This window comes from Macaca nemestrina, chromosome 10 (genome assembly GCF_043159975.1).
Source record: "Macaca nemestrina isolate mMacNem1 chromosome 10, mMacNem.hap1, whole genome shotgun sequence".
Classification (NCBI taxonomy): domain Eukaryota; kingdom Metazoa; phylum Chordata; class Mammalia; order Primates; family Cercopithecidae; genus Macaca; species Macaca nemestrina.
Window position 1 is genome coordinate 136,467,100 of NC_092134.1, and position 12,044 is coordinate 136,479,143.

The following is a 12,044-nucleotide window of genomic DNA, read 5'->3' on the forward strand; positions in this document are numbered from 1 at the left end:
TTCTGTCATTCAGGCTGGCATGCATGATCTTGGCTCACTGCAACCGCAACCTTCACCTCCCAGGTTCAAGCGATTCTCCTGCCTCAGCCTCCTTAGGGGATTATGGGCATGCACCACCACACCCAGCTAATTTTTTTGTATTTTTAGGAGAAGGGGTTTCACCATGTTGGCCAGGCTGGTCTCACACTCCTGACGTCAAGTGACATGCCCACCTTGGCCTCCCAACATATTGGGATTACAGGTGTGAGCCACTGCGCCCAGCCATATCCATTACTTCTGAATGGATGCTGAGCAACCTGTCCAAAGGCATACAGCTTGAGATCTAGGCCTCAGCCAGAGACTCAGCAAATAGTATCTGGGTCTCTTCATTTTCCAGTACTGTTTCTTTTAGAGTGAACTGGGAATGAGTCTTCTTCCCATCCACAAATATCAAACACAGAAGATACCTGGTTCAGGGTAATTTGTAGATAGATTTCTCATAGATTTATTCCTGTGTCATGTTATATATAGATATATGCATATATACCTTTTTTTAAATACAATCTATATACCCTTCCCTTCCCCACCAAACTCACAAAAGGAGATTAAACCCTTCCAGGATTGCCATCAAGCTTCCCAAAATGGCCAGGACCAAGAAAGACCCATCTCTCAACATGTTAAGAAACGGCTGCCATTCTTAGGCTCTGGGGTTGAAGCAGCAGCAATCCCAGGACCCAAGGGCCAGAGAGAGGAAAAGAAACGACTGTAGTGTGACAGGATTCTAGGATGAACATGTCCAGTGACTCCTGGAATGGCAGACTGGCTCCCAGAATTCTCAGGGTGTGAGTAAAGGTGGGGGCCCTACGGCTCTTCAGAGGCTGCTCAATAGGTGGAGGGTAAGGTATAGGAATTGGGGATCAGGCATGCAGGGATGAGGTGGTAGAAAAGACGCCTGTGGGTTATGCTTGAAACACAGCAACCCCTATCAGGGCTACCCACCTACTCAGTGACATTTAATGAACAGGGACAGATGCTGAGCTCTTAAGGAAACAGGGGAGACAGGATGGCAGCGGGGAGTAATGGAACACACGAAGTCACAAAAAACAAAAAGTACCAACAAAAACATAACCTGCATTTGCCTCCTCCCTAGAGAAGGTGTGATCTATGTTTGGGGTTAGGGGAAGTGAAGGGTCATGAACCTAGGATTATCAGCTGGCCAGGGGCACAGGAAGGCTCTCTGAGGACTCCTAAGAGGCAGGCAGGCAGCTGGGACCCCACATCCCCAGGGAGGAAACGACAGTCCTTTCAATTCGACTTGGACCAAATCTTGGCACTCCCTCGGAGCCTGGCAAGGAGAAGAGAGAGAAAGAGAGAGAAAGAGAATGCAGGGAATCCCCTAACCTCTGGAGGTTCCCCCCACTCCCTACTCCCATGCAAGTAACTGAAGGAAATGAGGACAGAGAGGTCCCTGGGGTAAAAGCAGGGCACCCTGGAAGTGAGCAGTTCCTGCTACCCTGGCTCACCCCTTGCCCTTTGAGGCTTTCTTGCTGGGCTGACGCTGGTTGGTGCCAGGAGCTGGTTCCCTCAGCTCAGTCAGGTGTTGCTCAGGGTCCTGAGATGTGGCCGCGGCTGCTGCTGCCGTTGTAACTTTAATGGTTTTTTTAAGGTTGGCAACCTACCAGGATGAAAGGAATGGGGATAGCAAGGAAGGTTCCAGAACCTTCCAGCCCCTGCTCATCTGGTTGTCTGCTACAGCCACTGTCCAAATCCTCTCTGCAAAGGACAAGTGGCCCAGGCTGGGGGAGCTTGGGTCTGCCCACTCCCCTGACTGCTCACCTCACTCTCAATCTGCTGCTTTAGGCCCAGTTGCTGCTCCTTGTGCTGGTTGGCACGGCTCACCTGCTCCTCAATGCCTGACAGCACAACCTCACAGCCCACACACCTGCGGGAGTCAGGGCAGAGAAGTGTCAGCAGACAAGGACTGCGATCACAGACTCGCAGAAAACGGACTCAAAAAGAACCCTAGAGGCAGGGCGCAGTGGCTCACCGCCATAATCCCAGCATTTTGGGAGGCCAAGATAGGCAGACTGCTTAAGCTCAGGAGTTCAAGACCGGCCTGAGTGATACGGTAAAAACCCGTCTCTACAAAAAATACAAAAATTAGCCGGATGTGGTGGCACGAGCCTGTAGTCCCATGCTACTTGAGGGACTGAGGTGGAGGGTGGCTTGAGCCCTGGAGGTTGGAGGCTGCAGTGAGTCAAGCTGGTGCCAATGCACTCCAACCTGAGCAACAGAGCCAGAACACAGCTTCAGGCATTTTGAGTCTGAGTTGGGAACCCTCACCAGGGCACCTAGAAACTACCTGTGATAACACTCCTAGCAGTGGGATGGACACTCAGTGTGGTCAGAGAGCGATAAAGAAGTACCTGGAGAAATGTGCAAGATGGGAGTAGGAACTAAAAACAAAATAGGGCAGGAGATGCTAAAGAGCAAAAGAGGTGACTTAATGAATACAGAAACCCTGAAGTTAGATGGGGACACAAAGAAAATAAAAAAGAGGAAAAGGTCCATGGCCTGTGGACAATGGTAGTTATAGACCAATCGACAGAATCCAGCCTAAGATAGGCGACCAACCTTACTGGTTAGGATCCCCTCAGTTGTACCACTCCCTTTCCCTCCCCCAATTGCTGTATCAAGGACGCTGACTTCTGCCGCCTCCCAAGGTCTCCCCACTCCTGCATTCCCCAGAAGCCTTTGGAGGGATAAATTCATTTCCCTTCATCCTCCTGGGTTCCACCTCTACAGACCAGCCCAGCTCTTGCCCTCTCTCACCCTGAAGCGCCTTTCTCCTTCTCAGGGTGACAAGGAAGGGGACAGTGCCAGGATACGGTTCTCACCATTCCTGCAGGGTTCGGGCAATGGCATTGAGGTCCTGGCGCTGGATGTCCCGCCCGATGCTGTAGTCAACCTCGAGCCGCTGGTTGCGCTGGTCCAGGGAGCCACGAAGCACGTCAGCATATACAGCCTCAATCACAAGGTCTTCCAGCTGCCGCACATTACGCAGGGCAAGAGACTCCAGCAACACTGCATATGGGATACACTGGGGCCGCGCAGATCAGGTCAGGATTTGTGAGGTTCCGCACAGAAAAGGGCTTCCAAAAATCTTCCCTCCTTTTCCCCCTGCCCCAGCCCACCTGCCCTCCACTCCCATTCCTAAATCACTTCCTCTAAGAGGCTGGTTCTAAAGCAAAATAAACAAAAGTATTCCCACTTCAAAAACAGCATCATTAGAAGCACAATCTTAAATAAAATACAAAATGCTCCCCTAACACCCTCACCCCTGCCACACCACAGAGGGAGAAAATGACATCTGCCTGGGTGTCACTCCTTTGGCCACAGTTCAGGGTATCACCCGGTCCTCAGTCAAGATCAGCTTGACATAGGGGAGAAAGCGGAAGTGGGAGAGGTCTGGAGTTACTGTTTATCATTTATACTCTGCCTGCTTGCAACAGGCATTCCTTTGGAGGTGTCTCTCAATAGAGAGCCTGGTTTAAATTAAATCCCGAGGACAACTGAGAGTCAAGTAACTATTGCGAGCTGCAGACTGGGCAGGCTGGGGAGGTGGGTGGTGATATTAGACAAAAAACAGCCATTAATAATGGGAATATACAGATACTTCTGGGATATATATTTCTCATCCTAACAAAGAGAAGCCTAGCACTTCATCAAGAGAGAGTCTGGTTTCCTGCAGTAGGGAAGAAGGTATTGTTGAACAACACCTGAACAACATCCTAGTTGCTATTTTGACCAAATACACAAAAGATGTTTATTTAGAACTTAGGTTGATTAAAAAATAAAAACAACACAGAAAACTAAGAATACTATCAGCCTAAACGGTTGCTAATGGAGTTTATATACAGACCTTGGACAAGGGGAGGGCAGGAAGCAGCCATGGTCCAGACAAAGGCTGTCCTAGTGTGGACTCCCAGGGACATACAAAAGGATGCTCAAGACCGTAGGACTGGGGGACTGCCACTCACCTTTACTTTAGCAGCCAGGGTGACAACTGAGAGGTGTCGAAGCTTATTCTTCTGAGCCTCTGTTAGTGGAGGAAGATTCCGGGCTTCAGCTAGGGAAAAATGACAAAGTGTAAGGAATCCTGATATCAGTTTTCTGGGAAGCCCTAGCCTCCTTCCCTCCCCTCCCATGTTCAATGCCAATTCAGGTCTTGACACTGACCCTACGTGCCCAGGGGATCTAAGTGGGATATCCTGGGAATTTCTTCTGAGTCCCTCCAGAAATTGCCCTTCTCCCATCTCCATTACTCCAGAGCACCACACCCTCTGGTTACCTAAGTAGTCAGCGTATGTCCCATAAGCAAACACTGTGAGCAGCCGGAAGGTGGAGGCAAAGTCACTCTCAGCCAGCTGCAAGAATGAAGACAAAGGAGGTGACCCAAGTCTTCCTCTCCACCCTCCCAGCCTTACCCTGTGTGGAACTCCACTTTTTGTTCCATCTTTCCCAGCCAATGTTAACTCTCCTGGCTCATCAAAAGCAGTTCTCTGCCTCTCTGATCACACTTCCCACAGGAAGGGCGCATTTCCACCTTCAGGCCTTTGCTTACACTATTCTCCCAATCCACAATGCCCTCTTGCTCCATACGCCATCCAATTCCTACCCTAAATTCAGAGTTGAAGACATTCAGTTTTCAGAGTCGAACAGACACACGCACCAGACACCGCAAATTGTGTTGTCTGGCCCTCAGAGTGTTTGATATTTCTAAATTGGAATATGTCTGGGCAGTGTGCAGTACTCCGCAATTCAACAGATTCCTGCCTCGGCCTCACTCATCTCTGACAGCTGCACAGCCTAGAAAGACATCTAAATTTGTGGTCTCTGCTTCAGACCCACCTGACCAGGACACTGTCTTGCATCACCCAGTCCAGTCCACCCAGATTTCCTCTCCTATCATGGATCACTCATTCTGGCATTTTTTTTTTTTTTTCGCGACGGAGTCTCCCTCCGTCACCCAGGTTGGAATGTAGTGGTGTGATCTTGGTTCACTGAAACCTCCGCCTCCTGAGTTCAAGTGATTCTCCTGCCTCACCCTCCCAAGCAGGTGGGATTACAGGCATGCACCACCACACTGGGCTAATATATGTATTTTTAGTAGACACAGGGTTTCGCCATGTTGGCCAGGCTGGTCTCGAACTCCTGACCTCAGGTGATCCACCACCTGCCTCAGCCTCCCAAAGTGCTGGGGTTACAGGCATGAGCCACTGTGCTCAGCTTCATTCTGGCACTTAATCAATCCTTGCAGAAGGTTGCTACCTAAGAATATCTTTCAACAAGATTATAGACCCAGTCTCTGGTATCCCACAGAGCTATGCAGTAATTGCCTCAGAAGAAATACTCGCTAAATAAATAATTTAGATTTATATCCATTCATCTTATCTCTTCTGATACTTTTCTTGTATTCCCAGACCACAAAAAGGGCAGTAAACAGCCACTCAATAAGTGCTTCTTTTTCTTTTTCTGAGACGGTGTCTCGCACTGTCACCCAGGCTGGAGTGCAGTGGTGCGATCTCGGCTCACTGCAACCTCTGCCACCCTTTTTTTTTTTAAATTATACTTTAACTTCTGGGATACATGAGCTTTTTTTTGTTTGTTTGTTTGTTTGTTTTGAGACAGAGTCTCACTCTGTCGCCCAGGCTGGAGTGCAGTGGCGCAATCTCGGCTCACTGCAACCTCTGCCTCCCGGGTTCAAGTGATTCTCCTGCCTCGGCCTCCCAAGTAGCTGGGATTACAGGCGCCTGCCACCACGCCCAGCTAATTTTTGTATTTTTAGTAGAGACAGGGTTTCACTACCTTGGCCAGACTGGTCTTGAACTCCTGACCTCATGATCCACCCATCTCAGCCTCCCAAAGTGCTGGGAACAGGCATGAGCCACCAAGCCCGGCCCTGTTTTTTGTGGGGTTTTTTTTGGGACAGAGTCTTGCTCTGGAGTGCAGTGGCGCCATCTCAACTCACTGCAACCTCCGCCTCCCGGGTTCATGCCATCCTCCTGCCTTAGCCTCCCGAGTAGCTACAACTACAGGCGCCCGCCACCATGCTCAGCTAATTTTTTTTTTTTTTTTTTTTGAGACGTAGTCTAGCTCTGTGGCCCAGGCTGGAGTGCAGTGGCCGGATCTCAGCTCACTGCAAGCTCCGCCTCCCGGGTTTTTTTACGCCATTCTCCTGCCTCAGCCTCCCGAGTAGCTGGGACTACAGGCGCCCGCCACCTCGCCCGGCTAGTTTTTTGTATTTTTAGTAGAGACGGGGTGTCACCGTGTTAGCCAGGATGGTCTCGATCTCCTGAACTCGTGATCCGCCCGTCTTGGCCTCCCAAAGTGCTGGGATTACAGGCTTGAGCCACTGCGCCCGGCCTCAGCTAATTTTTTGTATTTTTAGTAGAGATGGGGTTTCACCGTGTTAGACCGTCAGGATGGTCTCAATCTCCTGACCTTGTGATCCGCCTGCCTCAGCCTCCCAAAGTGCTGGGATTACAGGCGTGAGCCACTGCGCCCAGCCCTGTTTGTATTTTTAATAGAGACAGGGTTCTGCCATATTGGTTTCACCTCCTGACCTCAGGTGATCCACCTGCCTTGGCCTTCCAAAGTGCTGGGATTACAGGCGTGAGCCACTGCACCAGGCCAAGTGCTTCTTTTTCATCACCTTGATGGATACTCTTTAGTTCCACTGCAGATGAAAGCAGGGAAAAGTCAGCCAGTTTTCACCATATCACAGAGTGATCCAAAAGGTTAAACCACAGGCCCCACATAACTTAGCTCAGTTTACCCACATATCGCTGTCAGCATGTCAGGACTCAGGCTGCCTCCTCTGTAAATTAACTCTGCCACTTTTGTGTGAATGGTTCTCTCTGCTGTGTTCCTAGTGTTTGCCATGTGTCTTTGGGAAAAAGACACATTCTCCCTTAGCTACCTTGAACAGATTAGCATATGCTGCACATAGGGAAGAACAGGGCATGCTAATTTAACATGTTCACTACCCACTTGTACCAGACTTTACACTTTCCCATAATCTCACTTTATTCCCACAACAGAGGGGGCAGTATTGTCTCCATTTTTAAAAAAGAGAGCTCAGGCCCTAAAACAAAAGTGACCTGATCAAGGTGACATGAGAATTAACAGCTATTACGCTGGTGGAGACGGGCTGGAAATCAGATTTCCTATTCTGAATAACATGCTCTTTTGCTTAAAATGAAAAACAGTGGACTTTACAGATCCTTTATCTCCAAAGGAAAGCTGGTTTGCTTGTTTACTGGTTACTTTTGCAAGTTGGCATTTAATCATCACTGTTTTCTTGTTCAACTGAATGGTATGGGATCACAAATTGAGCCCTGCCCACCCATTCTCAAATTCAAACCTTTGCCCATGCTTCTCTGTGGACTATTCAAGCCAGCAACCCACCTCTCTAACATTGGGCATGTCCAGCAGTTCTCCAAACACGTAGACACCAGGGGCCTCCAGCACCTGATGGATGAGTGTGGCCAGCGCTGCCCCCTTGGCCGACTTGGCTAGGAGCAGAAATTGCTCCTGGTTCTGCCCTGTCACCTTCACTTCCGCACTCATGACTGCACTGAGCTGGGGGCACCTGGGCTCAGGATGTCCAGAGCTGCAAGGAAAGAGAATGTGAAGCTAGAGATCCCCGATGGCTGGTAGGATGGGAAGCACAAGGCTGAAGTACTGGATTGTATAGGTACTAAGTCGGTTCTGCGGTGAGGAATCAGACATGGAGCGGTCTAGAATTCTGATCTACAAATCCTAAAGTCAGCCACTTCACAAGGCTGCCACACCCACCCCCTCCCCTGAGCCTAACCCCAAGCCCCATCATGTGCACCGCCACTGAACCCCAAGACAGGATGCAACGGAGAAAGGGGTGTCGCATGGTATCCACACTAACGACGACGCTCCCTCAGTTCTCCACTCCTGCCCCGCACGCGCCCACAACCACGTGACCTCACCCCAATGAAGCTTACACGTGGCTCCGCCCCCTCCCTTAAAGACACCGCCCAGCGACCGTGGGCTCCCGCCGACTGCTTCGTCGTACCCTGGGTCAGGCTCTGCGGGCCGCTACCTGGAAGCTTCGCCCTCCAGCGCACCGGGCGGGGCCGCCGCTCCGTCACCTCCGGCAGCTGTTCCAAGCCTTTCCTGCCACCTCCCTGAAGAGTCGCTCTGGCCACTAAACTCTATGGCGGGCTTCCGGCCGTACTTCCGCTCTAAGGACGCAAATTTCGGCAGGACATGCCCCGCCCCCGCGTTCCAACCGCTGAAGCTCCAGTGAGGGACGCAAGCATTCTACTCTCCGATTGGTCGCCGGGGGAAGAATGACGGGCGCCTTTTTAAATACTGTATTTCAATAAAACTTTATTAGTGGAAGAGCGCTAGCCACTAAACACAGACGTCTTTGGCGGATCCCCTGGTCTCGGCCGACTCTGTGTTTGTTCTAAGCCGCTGGAGAGCTGGAGATCAGGACTGCCCTGGGTGCCTGAGGCAAGAGAAAAGCTGTAATGGAATGAGTGAAGAAGCGGGAAAAAAACGGGATGGGGGAGTAAGGGGCAGAGAGGAAGTAAACAATAATCAATAATAGAAGTTTAGCAGCAGAGATCACCTAGGTCGTTCAACCACTCACTTTTTTGAAGAGCAGGAGAAAAGAAGTGAGAAGAGTAAAAGATAATAATTGCTAACATGTATTGAGTGCTTACTATTGGTCAGACATCTTTTAAAATTTTATTCCGTTGAATCCTCACAAATATTCCCAGTGTGACTTCAGGACACCCTCTACCATGATTACTATATATGTATTAATACTTGTAGAATGATGCTTTCAGTACATGGACTCTTAGTTTCTTGGGGCGGAAAAACCCCTATGTTACTCTCATTTTACAGAAAAGGAAATTGAGACTCATAAAAATCCAAGGATTTATCTGGAGCTTTTCAAACTCAAAACCATCTTTCTACTTCAACATACTTTAATAAAAACAAAAACAACTAACATTTATATAGTGTTTTATATTTCACAGCAGGCTTGCAGAAGGTCAAGTGAGGGTAAAGTTAATGACATCTTGGCCTTTGTGTTAAGCTACGAGCATTACTTAATTCATCTGATACAACAATCTAGTAATTGTTATCTCCACTTTCCAGATGGAAAAACTGAGACTCAGGAAAATTAAGAAACTTATAAGTAATGGAAAGACAAGAAAGTGAAAAAGAGAAAGATAAAGAGAAATAGAACTCGTAGTCTGTTAGGGCTAAAGGAACTGCAGATGCAGTTTATGGTCCACATATTTTGGTTTGTAATAGAAAATAAGCAGAAACACAGAAAGGAAAGGGAAAGGAGGAAGAGGAGAAGAAGAAATGAATGGAAAAGGTGAAACAAAAGTGAGAAGGAATCAAAGGCATAATATTAAAACTTTGAAGGAACCAAGGAATTAATGAGTCCAAACTTATTTTTTTTTTTGCATCCACCCCTCCCTGCCCAAGCTTATCTTTTCTTTTTTATTTTTTTTTTGAGCCAGGTTTTCGCTCTTGCCACCCAGGCTGGAGTACAATGGCACAGTCTTGGCCCACTGAACCTCTGCCTCTTGGGCTCAAATGATTCTCCTGCTTTGGCCTCCCGAGTAGCTGGAATTATAGGCGTGCGCCACCATCCCCGGTTAATTTTTGTATTTTTAGTAGAGATGGGGTCCAAGCTTATTTTTAAAGAGAGAAGGGAAAAACATGTAAGATGAAAGAATGAGAAAACAACCCATATTTGTTCTATTTTGCACCAAGTGCTTTATTTGTTCATTTTTTACTTTTTTTTTTTTTAGAGGCATGGTTTCACTCTGTTGCCCAGGGTGGCATGCAGTGATGTGATCACAGCTCACTGCAGCCTCGATTGTTCAAATTTTTTATTTATTTGTTTATTTATTTATTTATTTATTTATTTAGACAGAGTCTCGCTCAATCGCCCAGGCTGGAGTGCAGTGGTGCGATCTCGACTCACTGCAAGCTCCACCTCTCGGGTTCAAGCGATTCTCCTGCCTCAGCCTCCCGAGTAGCTGGGATTACAGGGACGTGCCACCATGCCCAGCTAATTTTTGTATTTTTAGTAGAGATGTGGTTTCACCATATTAGCCGGGATGGTCCTGATCTCCTGATTTCATGATCCACCTGCCTCCGTCTCCCAAAGTGCTGGGATTGCAGGCGCGAGCCACCGCACCTGGCCGATTGTTCAAATTTTTATTCGATTTTTGCAACCCTATGAGGTGCATATTAGTGTGTCTCAATTCACCTGTGAGGAACACAGAGTTAGGAACTTCTTAGGAACACAGAAGTTAAATAGTTTGTTGAAGGTTACCGGTCTGTGATGGAACTGAGATTTAATTCAAGTTTGTCTGATTCTAACACTGTATTGAGAAAGAGAAGAGAGCCAGGTGTGGTGGCTCAGGACTGTAATCCCAGCATTTTGGGAGGCCAAGATGGGCGGATCACTTGAGGCCAGGAGTTCGAGACCAGACTGGCCAACATGGTGAAACCTCATCTCTACTAAAAAAAAAAAAAAAAATTAGTAGAGTGTGGTGGCAGACCCCTATAATCCCAGCTACTCAGGAGGCTAAGGCAGGAGAATTGCTTGAACCCTGTGGGAGGAGAAGGGGATGGAGGTTGCAGTGAGCCAAGACCCTGTCTCTGCACTCCGGCCTGAGCAACAGAGCGAGACTCCGTCTCAAAAAAAAAAAGAAAGCGAGCCGGGCACAGTGGCTCATGCCTGTAATCCCAGCACTTTGGGAGGTCGAGGCAGGTGGATCACTTGAGGTCTTGAGATCAGGAGTTCGAGACCGGTCTGGCCAACATGGTGAAACCCCATCTCTACTAAAAATACAAAAATTAGCCGGGTGTGGTGGCACATGCCTGTAGTCCCAGCTACTCGGAAGGCTGAAACAGGAGTATCTCTTGAATCCAGGAGGCAGAGGTTTCAGTGAGCCAAGATTGTGCTATTGCACTCCAGCCTGGGCGACAGAGCAAGACTCTGTCTCAAAAATAAATAAATAAAATTTTAAAAAAGAAAGAGAAGCGGGAAAAAAGCAGAAAGGAAAGAGCGAGAGAGAAGAGAGGACAAAGAGAGATAACCTGAGATTTAGTCCTGATTTGGCCTTAAACTAGCTGTGACCTTAAAGCAAATCATGCCGTTTTGTGGTATCTCCTCTTCCATAGCAGCCAAGAGAGATTAGATATAAGGCCAATTTGGGTTCTGATGTCTTTGGTTCTATAGGAGAAAGAGGAATGAGAGGAGGACATGAGAGAACTGAGTAAGGAGATAAAAGAGAGTTTAGAGAAAGACAGGAGAGGAAATGGACTAAAGAAGTAGGATTAGAGAGAGAAAAGGAGGAGCAGGAGGAAATGTGAGAAAGATAAGAAAAAGGAGCAGAAATGGGAAAAGAAGAGGGGAAAGTGGGAAGAAAAATAAAGGTGTCCCAAGAAGATGATGGAAACTAAATATAAGCAGAGTTCTAGAGATAACATTAGTTCATTCGTTACTAAGTGGCAGTTATATACAAGGGTGTGTGCCAGCTGCTGTTTTTCATGCTAATTATAGAAAAGATGCACTGAAATAAAGCTGGAAAAGCTGACTGACATCCAAGGAGTCAGACATGTAACAACATATTTATCATTGAGTCAAAAGGTATCTATTATTGCTCTAGCTCCTGGAGAGGTAGACAAAATCCCTGCCCTCTTGCTACTTGTATTCTTGTGGTAGAACTCGGGGTCTTAAATAGTTACAAGGTGATAAAGATGAAGAAAAACAAAAACAAGGTAAGGGGGATGGGGAATGCAGGAGACATTTGTTATTTAAGGTCCTTAGGAGGGCCTCCCTGATAAGATGATAAGGAGCCAGTTGGATGGATTTGTATGAGAATTTCACAAGCAGAGCAGACTAGCAGTGCAAAGGCCACGTGAGGGAGACATACTGGATGTGTTTGAGGAGCACCAAGGGGGCCTGTGTGGCTGGACCTGATTGAGAA

The 12,044-nt window shown here is 47.9% G+C and overlaps 1 protein-coding gene across 6 annotated transcripts; it reads right to left on the bottom strand.

Annotated features, from left to right (window-relative positions):
* Positions 1-450: 450 nt before the first annotated feature.
* Positions 451-8,272, bottom strand: LOC105484199 (COP9 signalosome subunit 7A). 6 transcript variants are annotated; one of them, XM_011745617.2, is made up of 8 exons: positions 8,117-8,272; positions 7,450-7,654; positions 4,331-4,406; positions 4,020-4,108; positions 2,877-3,079; positions 1,816-1,921; positions 1,503-1,654; positions 451-1,324 (listed from the first exon to the last, which is right to left on the bottom strand). In XM_011745617.2, the coding sequence occupies exons 2-8, from the start codon at positions 7,609-7,611 to the stop codon at positions 1,285-1,287; spliced, it is 828 nt and encodes a 275-aa protein (XP_011743919.1). In that variant the 5' UTR covers positions 7,612-7,654; positions 8,117-8,272; the 3' UTR covers positions 451-1,284. The 6 variants fall into 6 exon arrangements, with proteins under 6 accessions (XP_011743919.1, XP_011743921.1, XP_011743920.1 ...); XM_011745619.2 differs by having other exon boundaries at positions 8,090-8,244; XM_011745618.2 differs by having other exon boundaries at positions 8,019-8,233.
* Between the last annotated feature and the right edge of the window lie 3,772 nt (positions 8,273-12,044).